The sequence below is a fragment of the Dendrobium catenatum genome, unplaced genomic scaffold, assembly GCF_001605985.2.
Source record: "Dendrobium catenatum unplaced genomic scaffold, ASM160598v2 fragScaff_scaffold_1183, whole genome shotgun sequence".
Taxonomy (NCBI): domain Eukaryota; kingdom Viridiplantae; phylum Streptophyta; class Magnoliopsida; order Asparagales; family Orchidaceae; genus Dendrobium; species Dendrobium catenatum.
Window position 1 is genome coordinate 200120 of NW_021319645.1, and position 18991 is coordinate 219110.

The 18991-nt window shown below is 37.1% G+C and overlaps 1 protein-coding gene across 3 annotated transcripts in view; it reads left to right on the forward strand.

Moving 5' to 3' along the window:
• LOC110100162 (negative regulator of systemic acquired resistance SNI1) overlaps window positions 1-6953 on the forward strand; it is a 66732-nt gene extending 59779 nt beyond the window's left edge. For all 3 annotated transcript variants that reach the window (XM_028698934.1, XM_020827589.2, XM_020827591.2), the window contains 2 exons: window positions 1127-1254; window positions 6698-6953. In XM_028698934.1, the coding sequence (XP_028554767.1) occupies window positions 1127-1254; window positions 6698-6770 (201 nt within the window). In that variant the 3' untranslated portion in view covers window positions 6771-6953. The remainder of the gene's footprint in view (window positions 1-1126; window positions 1255-6697) is intronic.
• The last annotated feature ends 12038 nt before the right edge of the window (window positions 6954-18991 follow it).

An 18991-nucleotide genomic window follows, 5' to 3' on the forward strand; every position in this document is an offset into this window, starting at 1 on the left:
GAATTTGACTTTTAATAGGACACAATGTAGAAAAATGATTTATGTAGCCAACCCCACGTAGTGGGATAAAGCCTTGATGTTGTTGTTGTTGGTAGTTTAGTAAATTAATGTATTAGGATTTTGAAATGTGATTTGCATTCATATGAAAATATTATTTAGTAGCATGGTCTAGTTATTTAAGTTCATATAGTGAAACCAATAAATGATAGTTTTCTTTGGGGCAGATGGGGAGAAAATAAGACATATTGCTTGAGACTAGGATTCAGTGTTAGTCAAGGCCCAACTATATTTGGTGGAATAGTTTATCATTTTGGTATTTGTTTATATGTTAGAGATCGACAAATGAGAAGCTAATAGTTAAAACCATAGCCCACATTATCATTTTGGTATTTCATTAATCAATTTAGGTCGCATGTATAGAACGCAAATGTTTCTTATTTGCAGGAGTAACACCATAATATTTCTATTTATAATACCCTATATTGTAAATAGAAATATAGTTGAGGAACAACTATATTTGGTAGAAGAGTTTATTTTTATTATTTTGTTATGTGTTAGCTAGGCAAAGCCCTTTTCCTGCTACCAAACACATCTTTTGGCCTACCTCTCATAGGTTTCAAAATATTTGATCCAAAAAGACTTTTTGGATTTTGTTCGTTCTAACATGGACTGCTTCTTGTGATCGCTCAAGCTTTTATACATTAGTCTAAGCATAATCGTCTTAAATCTGACCTAATATATTGGAGTAAATAGGGTTTTGGTAATCTATTTGCCATTATTAAATCTAGTGAAGAAGATGTCACTCGTGCTGAAACTTAGGCTTCGTTTGGGACGGCTTTTTTCTTGCTTCTTAAAGCAGTTTTTTAGTACAAATATTATTTTTTTTTTGTACTAGAAAGCCGCTTTACAAAGCAGTAAGAAAGCCGTCCCAAACGATGCCTTAATTTAAGCACTTGATGTTTACATTATGGCCGCGTTAAAGTGGTACTATTAGGAAGTGCTGCTATTTCAATTAATTTAATTGAAGCTCATTCCATTTTTTATTGCATAATAACTTAAAATTTCAATGCAGACTGTTATTTATCGAAACTGTGTTTGAGGCAGATTCGTGTTTTGCTACTTTCAGTGCTATCTATCACTACAAAGTGATCAGAAAAATGCTGTTTTTGTTACTGAAAAGATCGGAGGAAGCACTCTACCGGAGATATGCAATAGTTTGGTAACTGCTTTCAAAAACCTGAGGAAGTTGGATCGGTAAGTTTATTTATTTTTTATAATAAATAGTCCTTATTCTCCTGGCTAATCATTGAACTTCTAAAAACCGGCTTCTTTGGTTAGTTTATCCTCAGATTTGTACAGCTTTTGCATTCAAATTACATATACACTAATATTGCTTCACACGTTTTAACTGATCTTTACTCCCCCCTATATGTCAATATTTACTTGCTACCTATCCGAGACAAGCATAGGATGAGTTTATTTTTTATTAGGATTTATCCCATGCAACTCAAGTGAAAATAATAAAGTCATGGCGCTATTAGTAAAGGAAATTTGATGTAGATGGTGTAGTGCTTAGGGTTTTGTATTACAAATTTCATACATTTTTCTTGTAAATAATGCTACAAACATGCAAATGTTTGTAGGGTAGATGCCAATAACTGTGTTGCATCGGAACACGTCTGAAACCTCTTTGTGAAGCATCTTTGTACACTTGAAAGCCTTCTGTACCAAAAAGAAGAGTCAAAACTGAAGCAGAAGTCAAACAATCCTTCGGTCTCTTGTGTTCAGACAAAGCTATATATTTCTGATTCAATTTCGTCCGAGCTACATTCATTTGAGAAAATATATTCACAAACTTCCTGTAATATCCTTCTATACTCAAAAAATTGCATACCTCAAACACAGTAATAGGCCTCGGCCAATCAGCGACAGCTTAAATTTTTTTGGGGATCAATAGAAATACTAGAATTACTCACCACGTGTCCCAAAAAAATAATACTCTTCAGCCAAAGCTCACATTTGGAGAATTTGACATATAGTTGATGCTTCCTCATACTTTTCAAAAGAATCTTTGGTTGCCTGACATGACCTTCATCAGAAGCAGAATATACCAAAATATCATATATGAAAATAATATCAAATTAATCCAAATAAGTTCTAAACATCATGTTCATCAAATTCATAAAGACAGCTGGTGCATTCGTCACCCCAAAAGGCATGACTAAGAACTCATAATGTCCGTACCTTATACTAAAAATTTTCTTCATCACATTAGCCTCTCACCTTCACCTGATAGTAGTCATATCGTAAATCAATCTTCGTGAATACAGAAGATACAATACGTTGATTGAATAGATCATCAATCCGCGGTAGAGAATACTTGTTCTTGATAGTGACTTAATTCAACTCCCTGTAGTCAATGCACATACGCATCGGACCATCCTTTTTCTTTACAAATAGAATATGTGCTCTCCACGGAGACACATAAGGACGTATGAATTCCTTATCAACCAACTCTTGAAGCTCCTTGGGTGTCATCTTATACGGAGCCTTGGAAATCTGAGCCATAACTAGAAATACATCAATACAGAACTGTCTCAGTTCAGAGGCAAACTGACTACTTGGGAAACATGTTTGAAAAATTTTGTACTGTCGGGACATCAGAATGAGAACCAAAATCTATACTCATATCCCGGATTAATGATATAAATACCATACAACTATTATTCCATAATCTATCTGCTTTTATAGTAGAGATAAAACATGATGGAACTCTAACTCCCTGAAATGTACAATTGTCACTACCCAAAAATAGTGTAATTCACTTTTTCAAGAATCAATTTGAGCTTCATACTGATTCAATCAGTTCATACCCAAAATAACATCAAATAAGAGAATGAGCAATAAAATCAAACTAGTTTTTCACTTCTTATTAGAAATCTCAATATCATAAAAAGAAAATCTATTGATTATCATATCATTTCCAGTCGGTAAGGTAACATAAAGACAAACAAGCAATACAATTGAAGGCAAATATAATAAATCGAAGAAATGCTTGAAAATAAATGAATGACTAGTTTCAGAATCGAATAAAATATGACATGGATGTTCAGAAATGTAAGTTGTGCTTATCATAATATAGGGAGCATTATGAGCCTCCTGCTGAGTCAAAATGTATACAAGTGGTTGAATTGGAGTTGGAGCAATAGTACTATCAGACTCTCTGACCATTATTAGATGGTCTACCTGCTACTGAACCAGATTCAACCCCTTTACCAACAGAACTCTCAACAAAGGTACGAAGTGGAACTGTCCATGGTGTCCTTGCTGGTCTAACAAAACTCTCATATTTGGGCTCAGATTATCGGTTAAATCTTGCCTGTGGACACTTTGGCATCCTTTGTCCAGTCTGACTACATCTGAAACATTAGTCAATCACCTTGTAACACTAACCAAGATGACGTCTGCCACAACTCTGACAAATAGGTGCCCACTAACAAAACTAGCAACACTACCCCTACTCGGAGCTACTAAAGGTACAGACTATCCACCATTCCAGGACTCTCCAAGCACATATCTTCTCTTCTTCCTAGAAAATCTATTGCTAGATGTCTCTCCATTGAATCACTTCCTATTAGCATTCCATTGCTGTTGAGTAGTCATCAAGCTCAAAGAAATAAAAAATATGAAATGGTATCAGTGGTTGTCTCAGATTATCTCACACTCTTCTCAGAAATCTATAGCTCTTATCTACGGGAGTGCTAACTAGCTGTGGAGTATATTTGGCCAAAGCAATAAACTTTGCCTCATACTACATAATTGTCATGCTCTCCCGAAAAGTCTAAAAAAAGTCTCTTGCATTTGTTATCGTGCAGATAGTGATATAAATTAGGTTCTAAACACATCTGAGAACTTCTCTCAGCTAATCAAAGAATTCTAACTCCCTTGAAACTTCTCCTTATGCTAACCCATCCATCAACGCCCAACCTCATCATCTAATAGAAAAACTTTCAACGGTACTTTCATCTCAAAAGGACACTACATACCGTCAAATGTCTTCTTTAGCCTCCTCAATCAGTCCTCAGTTGCCTTGGGCTCAACAGCGCCCCCAAACCTCGAAATCTTCACATCATATAAACCATTGTTGGTCTCACCACCATCTTATAGAATTTTCCTTTAGGTTTGAGGGATTTTTTTCTATCACATAACAAGCCCAATGCATTCCTCCACTTCAACCATCCAACTTGAATTCTACTAATAATATCCCTATCTATTTCATCATCACCCTGGATAGTAGACCTGAGATATCTAAAATGTGTACTCTTATTAATAACTTGATTGCCCAAATTTGCAATCCCCTCATTAGATTTATTACTACTAAAATTACACTCCATGTATTCACTTTTAGATTTACTCAAACGAAAAATTTTAGATTATAAGATTGGCCTCTATAATTCAAGTTTACCTTCAACTCCCTTCTAGTCTTATCAGCAAGAAAAATATTATCAACAAAAAGCATGCACCAGCGTACATCCTCTTGTAACTGTCTAGTAAAAACATCTGTGGCTAAGGCAAAACATTATTGGCTTAAAACGGATCATTGATGTAATCCAACTGAAATAGGAAAATACTTAGTCAAAGCACAGTGTGTTTTAACACAAGTAATAGCTCTTGCATGCATATTTTATGACTTGAGTATAAGCATTATTAACCCCTTTTCTAAAACTCTCCATAGCACTTATCTTGGAACTTCCTTATAAGCTTTCTCTAAATCAATAAATATCATATATACATCTTCCTTACTCTCTCTATACTTCTCAATCAAACCTCTCAATAAATGTATATAATACAAAGTAGACCTATCCGGCATGAATCTAAATTGATTTTGAGAAACATTATTGTCACATTATAAATTATGCTCAATAACTCTTCCATAGTTTAAAAGCATGACACATTAATTTAATTCTTCTGTGATTCACATACTCGCATTACCTTTATTCTTAAAAATATGAATCAACACACTCCACTCATCTGACATCTTTTTATTCTTCAAAATAATATTGAAAAGTTTTATATGACAAAAAATTCCTTCTCTTAAGCATCTCAACGCATATATTGGAATATCATCGGGTCCAATAGCTTTTCAACACTTTATTTTCCTTAAAGACTCTTTTAACTTTTATTTTATAAATATGCTAATAAAAATAAAATTTTCTATTTTCATTTAGGATTCTAAAGTCACTAAAGTTAATCGTTTTCTCATAATCTTCATTAAAACCTTATCAAAATATTACATTTAGCTTTGTTGAATATCATTTTTTTAGTAAAAGTATTTTTTATTTTCATTCTTAATGCACTTCACTTGAATTAAATTTTTACTTCTATTTATTTGTTTGGCTAATTTATACATACATCTTTTATTCACCTTAGTATCTAATCTATTATATAATTTATTAAAAGTTAAATTCTTCGCATTACATATTAGTTTCTTAGACTCCTTACGACTCTCTTTATATCTTTTACAATTTTCTGAGTTTTTATAACTAAACCAAAATTTTATGATAAAGTTTTTTATTTTTGATATTTTCTTATGCATTTTAATTTCATCATCAACTATTTTTATTATTAAAAAAAATTTCTTTTGATATTTCAAGCACATTATTTATAATATTCTTGATATCATTAGCTACTTTTTTTACAAAATATTAGCCTTCTCATATATAATCATAATCTTAAGATATTGAATCTTACGCTTAAAATTTTTTTTCTTAGTAGTCTTTAAATGCCCTCATGTAAGCCTAGGATAACGTTTTATTTTATTTTTTATATTATTTCTTTTCATCTTAAAGTCGAAAATAAATAAGCTATATTGGGTACATAAATTTTTATTCGGAATAACTTTACACTCTATGCAATCTAAATGACCTTTATTTTTATAAAAAAAATATTCAATTTGAATTTTATTATATCAATGTTTATAAGTGATAAGATGCTTATCTCTTTTTTAAAATAAAGTATTAATAATTAGAAAAATATAAGCGAGGAAAAAAATTAATATTGTCCTACCACTTTTTACCTTTCTACCAACATATATATTTAAATTTCCTCATATAAGAACTCTTTCTCCAAGAAATATTTTTTTATATTAATTCTTCTAAATCTTTCGAAATTTTAATTTTGAACATATATACAAATTCACTTAATGAGCATAAGCAGTTATAATATTAATAATTTTAGTATCGACAACAATATTTAAAATTATAATTCTATTTTAAATCTTATTAAATTTTGTAACGTAATCCTTTAAAATTCTATCAATAATTAGATCTACATTATTTCTTTTATGACTCCTACTTGAATATCATAATTTAAATTCCAAATTATTAATCTCCTTAACCTTCCCTTCACTCATTAAATTTTCTAAATATATATAATATTAATCTTCATGATTTATAATATGTTTTACTCATTCAAATAATATAAAATATTTCAAATACTTTACATTTTTTTTTAGACTAAATTTCTTTGACTTTGCATTCAAATTTTAGCAAAACAAACCGCCCCTAAATTACTTATATGAAAATACATTTATATACTTATATATTGTGTTCTACATTTGCATTGGGGAGTCCCCTCTGCATAATTTCTTTATTGTTTTCTCTGTCCCTTGAATTGTCCAACTATATATTTTTTGCAGTGATTTGGAACTAACCTCTTTTGAGAAGCAAGCTTTGACTACTGCTGCAGCATTGGCATCTATGAAGTCGTAGAGTGCTAAAGATCCTATAGCCAAATGATCTGTAAATCTAAATTTAGAGCTTTTTTTTGGACTGTTGGTTAACATTTATGTACAGCGACGCAGAGAAACAAATTGTTTGTGTTATGGCATTCAATTGTTGCTGGACTGCATTTTTTTTACTGACTAATGGAACAAGTTTTGGCCTAATTAGCTACTGATGTTTGCCTTATGATTAAACAAGATTGAGCCATCATTAGTGCATAAAAATGTACATACTAGTTTTTGGGTTGAGATTGTTGCTCGTATTCGAGAGATGATTGTTTTTGACTGTTTGGCATCCATGATATTTGCCTTCACAAGTTGAGTCTTAGTATTATCGAGCTCAACTCGTTAGTCGGAAAGCGAGCTCGACCTCGAGTTCGAGTTGAGCTCAAAAGGCCACTGTAAACGACCTCGAGCTGACTTGTTGAGTAGTTTGATTTTGCACCTGTTTTCAATTTTGTGCTCTTTTTTCAATTTCCCGCCCAGTTTTTGTGTTTCCACCCGATTTTTGTTTTCTCACCCGGTTTTCATTAAGGGAAAAGAAGGCCGAAGCTTTCTCTAATATAATTATCGTTGTTGCTTTGGGAATGAATCTGTTAAATTTTATGTTTTTTTTTGTGTGGAAATTTTACTGTTTTAATATTAATTAAAGTTGCTGTATTTATTACAAAGTCCTGTTTTCCAAAAAAGGTTGCCGGCCAAATCTAAAATTTTTAATTATTTTTTAAGCTTTTTTAATTAAAATTGCAGCATTACAAAACATTGAATGTTTTTTTTTCTTTGGCCATCTATTTTTTTAAGATTTAAATTTAATAAAAAAATGATTACTTAAATAAACAAAAATTATTCGAGCTGGCTCACAAGCTCACAAGCTGAGTCTCATCAAGCTTGAATTGAAATGAACTCGAGCCCGACTTGTGAGCTCGATCAGCACGGCTCGCGAGCTAATAAATGAGTTTAGCTTGAGCCATCTCACGAGATTGGCTCGATTCGCTTACACCCCTATCTCTTCATGATTGTTAGTGTTTTTTTACGTCACTTCATAGAGCGGGCTAATATGTTCATGGTTTTGATGAACTTTGACGTGATTGTGAATTAGAGGTCATATCAGACACGGTAAGAATCTCAAATATAATTTTTTTGAAGTAGTTCTTGCTGTGTTTCAAACATTAGAGGAATGTAATTATAAATATTATATTATCAAGTACAATATTGTTGCATCCTCGAGTATTCGCGACGGTAGAGAAATATATAGTTTAGCGTCTAAGCATTTTACGAAGATCCAGCACACAATTAGATAAGATAGAGGGTGTAGCGTTCATAAGATACACTAGAGTTTTTACTTGTAAACTCTTAAAAAAAGGGGGAAAAACCACGGGGCCTGACCTAGTTTGAATGAATCCACTAGTATTTGCTGTCAATTACAAAAGAGGCCCTTCATTGGGAGAAGGCCTTGGCTTGATGATACAAACGTACATCATAAATAACATATTACATGGTGGGAGTTATAATAATCAACATAGATGTGTTTGTTTGGTCGACACGATCATAATTGATAGGATAAGGTCAGAAAGATCGTTGTCTGGTGACGGAGGTAGGAATAACTGTAGTCGACAGGAGGTCGGAATGATCATAATAGGCGACGGAGGTCGGAGGGACCGTAGTCGGTAGGAGACAGAGGTTCGAAAGACCGTAGTTTGCAGGGGACTCGGGTCAGAAAGACTGTTGTCTGATGATGGAGGTCAAAACTGTTGAAACTTGTTCAATATGAATTAGATTGTTAGACTTAAGCTTATATCACAGCGGCTAACCAAGAGGGGCGGGGGTGAATTGGTAATTAAAAATTTATCTCTATTTTTAAAATTGAACCAATAATAATTTTAGTGAATTTTTATAGAAAATGTTTTTTTAACCACAAATTTAAAAAGTAAAAAACAAAAGCAACAGACAATAAAAAGACACAAGATTTATAGTGGTTCGGTCAAACACGACCTACATCCACTCCCCGGAGGTACCCTCCGAGTATTGCACTAATACCACTAGTGACTCTCCTTTTGCACCCACAGCAAGGCGGAGAAGCCTTTACAAAACTCTTTTCCACCACTACCCGGTGCGGCAGAGAATCGTCATCCTTTTACACTCTCCTAGTATTGGCAGAAAACCGTTGTCCTTTTACACTCTCCCAGTGTTGACAGAGAACCGTCTGTCCTTTCACACTCTCCAAGTGTGGGCAGAGAACCCTTCGTCCTTTCACACTCTCCAAGTGTAGGCAGAGAACCCTTCGTCCTTTCACACTCTCCAAGTGTAGGGAGAGACCCCTTCGGCTGTTTACACTCTCCAAGTGTCGGCAGAGAACCAGATCTTCTTGACATATCTTCTCACAATAAATCTAGAAGGACGAGAGAAAAGAGTGAAGTAATCATAAATCACAATTGAAGATTCTTACCTTTGAGTACCAAGTGAATCCTTCACGCTCCAGTAGTAAAAATCCTCCTTCAAACACTCTCTCATATTCTCTCCTTCACTCTCCCTTCAGTTAACACGAAGATCAGTAGGCAAAAAAAGATTACAAGATAATTTTAAGTTGACTTTATATAGGAAAGACAAGAAAAACCGTCCAAAAACTGCTGGCTTTCAAGTCTGTACACAATCGATCATCCTAGACGATCGTCAGATCGTCCCGTATGAATAGTGTTAAATCAGTTGCATACGAACCCAATGTATATTAGTACAAACTGACTTCGTACCCGATCATCGTCCCATATGAAATAAGTTCGTCCGGGGACGAACAATTATATTAAGGGTTCGTTCTGACGAAACTGCAGGACGGTCCCAAATTTTCAGGGAACAGAGGACTTTGTCCTGGGACTAACATGAATGTTCGTCTGGACGAATAGTTCAAGTCATGAGTCCAGAGAACTTCGTCCAGGGACGAGCAGGATGGATTGTCTGGACTATTAGTATAACTCAAGTGTCCAGAGGACTTCGTCCAGGGACGAACCGAATGGATCGTCTGGACGATTAGTGCAACTCAAGTATCCAGAGGACTTCATCCAGGGACGAATTGTACACTTCGTCTGGACGAACAATTCAAAGTGAGAATACAGAGAACATCGTCTAGGGACGAATAGGGAATATCATCTGGACGATCAGGACTTAGAAAAATTTTCCCACTTCCTGTTCGTTCTATTGCTCTTTCGAGGGGATTACTGATACGAACTTAGTTCGTCCCGTACGATCAGTATTATTTTTAAAGATCTCCCCAAGTGTGTGTGTCATAAGTTACTCAATAATAATCATACACTCTTAAACTCAATACAATGAAAAATACAAACTTCAATTTACAAACTATCTCATGCTGAATTTGATTTGAAGTCTTTATTAGTCAGGAGTTCGATTATCCTGAAATGTTAGTCCACACAAGAGTAAAAATAATTCTTCCAAAAAGTGTTATGAGAAAATAAAACTTAAAACAATAATATTTGGAATCATCAAAATTATACAAGTTGCAAGAAGGTAAAACATGTAAATAGCAACTCTCTTAACAGGAATGACCATAGTAGGCGACGGAGGTCGGAGGGACCGTAGTCGGTATGAGACAGAGGTTCGAAAGACCGTAGTCTGGCATTGTAGGTTGGAATGACCATAGTAGGAGACGGAGGTCAGAAGGACCATAGTTGGCAAGAGATAGGGGTCCGAAAGACCGTTATTGTAGGGCGATAGTTTGGCAGAACTTCAGGGCATCAGGTGGTGTCCTGACAGAAGTTTGGGCATCATGTGGTGGCCCGGCGGATCAATATAGTCAGACGGTGGTCCGACGAAGGTGAGGGACTCAAGTGGTGGTCCGGCAGAGCAATAATGTCAGGTGGTGGCCCGGCGGAGGTGAGGGACTCAAATGGTGGTCCGGCGGAGCAACGACATCAAGCGGTGGTCCGGTGGAGGTGAGGGCCTCAGGTGGCAGTCTGGCGGATGTCCGGAACTCAGGTGGTGGCCTGGTGGAGCACATGGCCTGAAGTGGTGGTCCAGCGGAGCAACGACGTCAAGCGGTGGTCCGGCATAGGTGAGGGCCTCAAGTGGTGGTCCGGCAGAGTAATGACGTCAAGCGGTGGTCCGACGGAGGTGAGGTCCTCAAGTGGCAGTCCGACGGAAGTCCGGGTCTCAAGTGGTGGCCTGGTGGAGCACAATGCCTCAAGTGGTGGTCTGGCCAAGCAACGACGTCAAGCGGTGGTCCGGCGGAGGTGAGGGCCTCAAGTGGTGGTCCGGCAGAGGAACAACATCATGCGGTGGTCCGGCGGAGGTGAGGCCCTCAAGTGGTGGTCCGGCGGAAGTCAGACGGTGGTCGAGGAGGAGCTTCTTCCTTATCTTCCTTCTCTTCTTCCTTCCTCTCTTCTTGCTTCCTCCCCTTTCAAGAGAAATGAGGGGTCTATTTATAGATTTATGGAGTGGCATGGCTCGTAAATACGTGAGAGATCAAGGGTAAATGGTTAGTGGTTGGATGGACAACCGATATTGAATCTCTTGATCATTGACCGTTTGATGGGCATTTGAACGTCTTAATGATTTTGGAATTCGATGATCTTGGGCTCGTTGGATTTGTCTCGTCGAGCCGCTCAATTCAACTATAAGCTCGTCATGTTTGGAAACCGTTTGGTAACTCAAACAGTGGTACGAAGCTTCCAACAGCTCATCGGGTCCTTAATTTGGACTCATTTGGGCTCGAATTGAGAAGAATTTTGTGTCGTTGGGTTCGTATTTCCGAGATGCTCTGTTTGACTTTAAGTTTGCTGAAACGGAGTTCAGGTGATCCCGGATTTAATTTTTGAAGTTTCCGGCCTGATTTTGCCTCGAGATTAGTGCCCGATCAAGATAATTTTTTGATGATATATCAAGTATAAATCATAGATATAAATGAAGCTATATACTTTACCCTTTCAAAATATTTATTGACCTAATTATAACTAAGATGTAGCCCTGTAATTGAAAGATAAAATAATAATAATAATAATAATAATAATAAAACTAATAATTGAAAGATGTTGCAATACAGGGGATTTGACAAAAGTGCACATCATGATGCTAAAAGTTAGAGAGATCTAATGGTGATGACTATATTTATGTGGTGCTTGAAAAAAAAAAGTGGTTATTTTGTGAATAATAAGTAATTATTTTATTTTAAATTTAAATGTTAAAAAAGTTGTTGGCATTTGATAAAAAATCTTAAAAATTAGGTTGAGAGTTGTTACACTGATAAATATGATCACCATGTTTGAAAATATAGTAAACCTATTAAGAAAATTAAAGATATAAAACAAAATTTTGGTAGAATTTTTTTATGTATCGTTATTTAATTTCCTATAATAACAATAAGAAAATAAAGTTTAATTTATTTATGGAATTAATTAATTAATTTTGAAATATATTTTAATTGAAATGAGCATTTAGATAAGCATAGGAGCCAAGTCAAGTTTAGCTTAAGTATAAGATCGAGCCCAAAGTCATGGCTAAATAAGCATGCCTTGTGAGCTCATTAACAAATCCAATTTAAGTTAGCTCGCAAGCTAACTCGGCTTATTTACTCCTTGCATTTGGCTATGCAATTCAAGATTAATAGTGGTTAAATTTATACTTATATTCAAGCCTATGTTGAATGTACACAAGAGAACCAAATAGGAAAAGAAAGATAACATAGTACATATCTATCTTTATACTATTATTATAATCTTGCCACTATAAACTAGCCTCTCTAGCCATTTGGCCCATTAAGTTTAACTAGAAAGGTTAGATAGATTTAGTCGGATTTACTCATTCAGTTCAAATTCAGTTTCAATCCATTCTTGAGTCGATATAATGCGATTTAACTAAGCATGACAATCTCATTAAATTCATTTTTAATCTTTGACTAATTTGGCTCCAATTAACCAAATTCAATCAGTCAACTTGATTTGATTGATCCAAGCAAGCCGTTCAAGGCTTCATTCCATTGATTTGAATTAAATAGAGTCCGATTACATCAAAATAAATAAACTAAATCGATTCGGGTTGCATCGACTTGATTTTTGTCAAAGTCGACCAAGCTTGATTTAAATATATATTGTTGCATCCTGGAGTATTTGCGGCGATAGAGAAATATAAAGTTTAGTGTCTTAGCGTTGTATGAAAATCCGGCACGCAATCAGATAAGAGAGGGGATGTAGCATTTATGAGACACCAAGATTTTTATGTAGAAAACCCCTAAAAAGGGGAAAAATCACGAGGCCTAGCCCAATTTGAATGAATCCACTAGTATTGCAATTGATTACAAATGAGACCCTTCCTTAGGGGAAGGCCTTAACTCGATGTATATCTTATAAAGTACATTACATGATGTGAATACAAGGAATCACTGTTGATGTGTTTGTTTGGTCGGACGGACTTTAGTCGGCGGGTGACGTAAGTCAGAAGGACCGTAGTCGGTTGGACAGAGGTTAGAAGGACTTTAGTCGTTGTGCGACGTAAGTCAGAAGGACCATAGTCGGCGGATGACGGAGGTCAGAAGGACTGTAGTCGGTGGGCGACATAAGTCGGAACGACCGTAGTCGGCGAGCGACGGAGGTCGGAAGGACCGTTGTCTAATGACGGAGATCATAAGGACGGCATCAAGTAGTAGTCCAGTTATGTGTAGAAATCCCACATTGGATAGTTATTCGGTGAAAATCTGACGACGGACATAAGTCTAGTGTCCGACAATAAATCTGGCAACGAGCGGAGGTCCGTCGTTGGATAAAAGTCATAATTCAGTCGGTGGCCGGGGAGAACTCCGGCGTTAAATGATATTCGGGCAAAACTCCAGCGTCACTTGGAGATCGGACAGAGTTCCGACATCACTGGAAATTCGGGTGGAATCTTGGCATCACTTGGAAGTCGGGCGGAATTCCAGCGTCACTTGGAAAGTTGGGCAAAATTCCGATGACGTTCGGAAGTCGGGCAGAATTCCGGCGGCGGTGGTCGAGGAGGTGTTTCTTCCCTCCTAATTTTCTATTATTCCTCTTCTTCCCTTCCTGCTTAGGTCCCCTCTCATGAGAAATGAGGGGTCTATTTATAGATATTCTAGAGTGGCATGACCTGTAAATATGTGAGAGATCAGGGGTAAATAGGGAGTGGTCGGATGGACCGCCGATATTGAATCCCTTGATCGTGTACTGTTCATCAGATATTTGAAGGTCTTAATTAAGTCGGAATTCGGCGATCTTGAGCTCGTTGGATTCATCTCGTTGAGCCGCTTGATTCGACTATAAGCATGTTATATTTGGAAACCGTTTGGTAATTTAAATTGTGGTTTGAACTTTCCAACAGCGCTTTGGGTCCGAACCCATTAAATTAAGAATAAAGAAAATTAGATAACACTTATTCTACTTCCCATATCTCCTTAAAAGGGAAATTATTGGGTTCAGACACCGGACACAGCTTACCGTTCGGTACTTAACAGTACCGAGCAGTACTGAGCTCGGTACTATGAAGTACTGAGTTCGGTACTTCACAGTATCGAGCATACTGAGCTCGATACTGCTTGGTACTACTCAATACCGAGTAGAAGGTGATGTGGCGCATTTTCATTTGGGCTCAACTTGACCTCAGTAAAAATTCCTTTGAAGCAGTTTAATTTGAGCTGAGCACGATTTAATTTAAGGGTATGTTCATCTCTTAAAAATGAAGAAATAACAGAGAGGAGAATAAGGTATAAACAAAAAACTTTATTTGATATTATTTGAATCGTTTGTGAAGACAGACGCCTGCTCTTATATAAAGCCAGAGCGGTATAGAGTTAGCTATAATTACAAAGAAACCTAGGATTATTCTAGACGTAACAGCTGTAAAGATAATATTAAATACAGAGTATGCTTATATTCTAATATCCCCTATCAAATTGATGGATCCTGAACTATCGTCAATTTGAGGCGAAGCTGATGAAATCTCGGTGTGGATAGAGATTTTGTGAATATGTAAGCAACTTGATCCGTGGTACTAATGGGATGCAAGCTTATGTTGTTTTGTTGAATGTGATCTCTTAGAAATTTCAGATCAATTTCTATGTGTTTCGTTCTGGAATGAAAAACCGGATTGTTGGCAAGTGCTATTGCCGACATATTGTCGCAATAGAGGTTTGTTGAGTAATTTTGAGAAATGCCGAAATCCGTTAGAAGCCTCCGCAGCCAGATAATGTCCGAAGTGAGTGCAGCAAGTGCTCGATACTCTGATTCTGTTGATGATTTGGATATTGTTCTTTGTTTCTTTATCGTCCATGATATGAGAGAGTCTCCCAAAAAAGAACAAAAACATGTAGTAGATTTTCTCGTGACCGGATCACCAGCCCAATCGGCATCTGAAAAGGATTTCAAAATAAGATTAGATTTTGTAATAGGTAAACCAAAATGTAACGAACCTTTGATATAACGCAGAAGACGTTTGAGCATGTAGAAATGTTTTGGAGATGGTTCATGCATATTTTGAGACAGAAGATTAACGCTAAATGCAATATCTGGACGTGTTAATGTTAGGTATTGTAAGGCTCCCGTGATGCTGCGATATAATCCTGGATCCGACATGAATTTGTCTGAGTCAAACTCAGACGGAACTTTCGTGCATGTCTGGTTGGAGAGAGGGTTACAATGAGTGAGGTCCGCTTGCTGTAATATCTTATATGCGTATTTGGCCTGTGAGAGAAAGAACGAATTATTAGATTTTGAGATTTTAATGCCCATATATTCATTGGCTTCTCCAAGGTTTTTCATATCAAATTCGTAATTGAGTTTTTCCAGAATTAATGAGATTTGATGCTTATTGTTACCAGTAATCAAAATGTCGTCAACGTAAATGAGTAAGAAAATATTTACTTGATCTTTATTGTAGATGAATAAAGATGGGTCAGCTTGACTATGTGCGAACCCGAGAGTAAGGAGAAAGGATGTGAACTTATTGTACCACTGACGTGGAGCTTGCTTAAGTCCATATATGATTTTGTGGAGACGACAGACGTGATTGGGCCTTGATTTGTCTTCAAAGCCTTTTGGTTGCCTAATATATATGGTTTCGGATATAGGACCATGCAAGAACGCGTTTGCGACGTCGAGCTGTTGAACGGTCCAGTTGTGGTATAGTGCAAGAGCTAACATTATGCGTATAGTAGGAAGTTTTACCACCGGACTGAAGGTTTCTGTGTAGTCCGTACCGAACTCATGATTGTTACCTTGTGATACCAATCTTGCCTTATGTTTTGCAATCGAACCATTCGTGTGAAATTTCGTGCGATAGGTCCATTTGCTCCCAAGAATTTGAGCATTCGTTGGAGCTTCTACCAGCGACCATGTGCCCTGTTTTTGCAAAGCCAAAATTTCAGAGGCCATAGCTTGACGCCAGTGCAAGCTTTTGGACGCCTCCGTGAAGGTGGTCGGATCTAGCTAGGTTTCCATGGATTTGTGAAGATGAATCAGATTTAAGCGATTTGTTTGCTTGAGAGAATCTGTCTTGCTTCTTGTAGTCATGGGATGGACTGGTATAGGAGGTGGAACAGAGCTTTGATTGCTCGTTGGTTTATCAGGATGCGTTGTCTAAGAAGTAGAGGGAAACACATTGCCGGTTTGAGGTTGCTCTTTGTCTGGAATATGCTGAGGGTGGAGAGATCCTGTTGTATTGGAAGACAAGCTAATGGATGCAGGGGTTAGTAACAGAGGACATATATCATAAGAATTACCATGTGTTTTAGCACCCAGCTTTGAAAACGAAAAATTTGTTTCATTAAAGATAACGTGACGAGATATCGTGATCTTGTTTGATGACATATTGAGACACCGTTAACCTTTATACGCATCTGAATATGCAAGAAACACGCATTGTTGAGATTTTGGTTGCAATTTAGTGCGATTATGAGATGGAAGCAGCGGATAGCATTCGCATCCAAAAATTTTAAGATCATTGTAAACAGGTTGTTTGTGAAACATTAGTTCTAGAGGAGATTTGTTGTTCGTACTGTGCGATGGTAACCTGTTAATGAGATATACAGCTGAGTTTACCGCGTCAGGCCAGTAGACGTGGGGTAGAGAAGCTGTGAGAAGTAGCGTGCGCGTTGTTTCGATGATGTGACGGTGCTTCCGTTCCGCAAGCCCGTTTTGTTCCGGGGTGTATGGACAAGAAACTTGATGAGTGATGCCTTGTTGGATCAGGTAGTTTTTGAATGCCGTGTTCACATATTCCGATCCGCCGTCAGTACGCAATATTTTGATATGTTGTGAAGTAAATTTCTCGATCTGAGTTTGGAAATTAATAAAAGTAGAAAACACATCTGATTTATGCATTAACGGAAAAATCCAGGTATATCTAGAAAAATCATCTACAAATATAACATAAAATTTGAATCCTTGGCACGAGATAGTCGGAGCCGGTCCCCAAACATCTGAATGTATAGGGGCAAGGGGTTGTGTTTGACGGTGTGGAAGACGATCAAACACAAGTTTATGACACTTAGAGGCTATGCAAGAAGTACACAGATCTGTATATTTGTTCATATTTAAATGCGGATTACTTTGAGAAATGAAATCAAAAATTCTTTTATAAGGGTGTCCTAAATGGTGATGCCAGGTATGAGCAGCCGATTCTGACGCCTTGAGTGCGTGATGAAATTTTGGAGGAGATGATATCAGAATGTTGTACAGTCCTCCATTACATGGTCCTCGTAGTAAAATTTGCTGCGTCACTAGATCCTTCAACATAAAACCGGACGGATAAAAAATAATGGATATATTATTGTCGCGGGTTAGTTGAGAAATTGATAGTAAATTAAACTTGAGAGACGGAGTGTGAAGAATTTGCGACAAGCGCAGCTTACGAGTAGGGGTCGGAAGAATGCCCGACCCTTTATGAGCAATGTTCACCGAGTTGCCGTCGCCAACTGTTATGTTATCTGATCCATGATACGGATGAGCTAGCGACATATTGTCCATAGAGTTGGTAAGATGCGAGGAGGCTCCCGAGTCCAAGAACCAAGTAGATTCTTGTGTGTCCGAGTTGGCCATCAGCGCAGTGTTAGCATTCCTGTTTGATGGAACATACTGAGTGTTGAGACGATGCCAACACGTTTGAGCCGAATGACCCTTCTTGTAACATATTTGACAAAGAACAGAGGCATTCGAGTTGGGGGTTGGTGCAGGTGGTGCGCCGAATTTTTCATTTGAGTTGTTCCTGTTGGCAGAGGGCTGATTATAGGAATTTCGGCCTCTTGAGCGTCTTCCTCTGCCTCTGTTATTAAACAGGGCCATGTTGGGATCTGGAGCCGCAAAAAATCTTGCTGCATCCGACGCGAGGTTGATTTCCTCACTAAGCAGAAGCGGGTAGATCTGATCAAGTGAGAGCGGGGCAGTGGAGGTTCTTACAGAGGACTTAAAAGATTGATATATTTGAGGAAGCCCATTTAGAATATAGTGAATAATATCTTCTGAATCGATCGACGATCCCGCCGCGGATATTTGATCCACAATTGCCTTGATTTCAGAAAGATAGACCGTCATTGAGTTGTTCTTGAGCGATACGTTATGCAATGCGTTCTTGAGTTGTATGACCTTAGAACGATTCGTCGCCTGAAATCTGGTTTCGAGAGCTGCCCAAATTTGAGCAGTTGAATCTAAAGAAATGATGTACGGGAGAATGTAATCTGAAATTATGGAGCAAATTGAGGCAGACAGATTTTGATCTGTTAACAGCCATTGAGAATAGAGAGGATTTGAGGATGAAGAGCCATTTTGATTTTGCAGAAACTGGGATGGTGGTGAGGTTTTGGGATTAAGAAATGGTAAAAAACCATTTGCACGTAGTGTTTTTAGAATTTGTGATTTCCAGATAATAAAATTGTTTGGAGTGAGAGATGATGTAACAAGATTGCGAAGATTAGAGACAACGAACTTGAGTGTTGCCGGAATGGTAGGATCATCGGACGAGTGGCCGGAGCTTCTTTCTTGAAGACCGGACGAAGCAGAGTCTGTCATGGCTTAGGATCGTAAGCCTTCGCTGATACCATGAAGAAAATAACATAGAGGAGAATAAGCTATAAACATAAAACTTTATTTGATATTACTTGAATCGTTTGTGAAGACAGACGCCTGCTCTTATATAGAGTCAGAGCGATATAGAGTTAGGATTACTCTAGACGTAACAGCTGTAAAGATAATATTAAATACAGAGTAT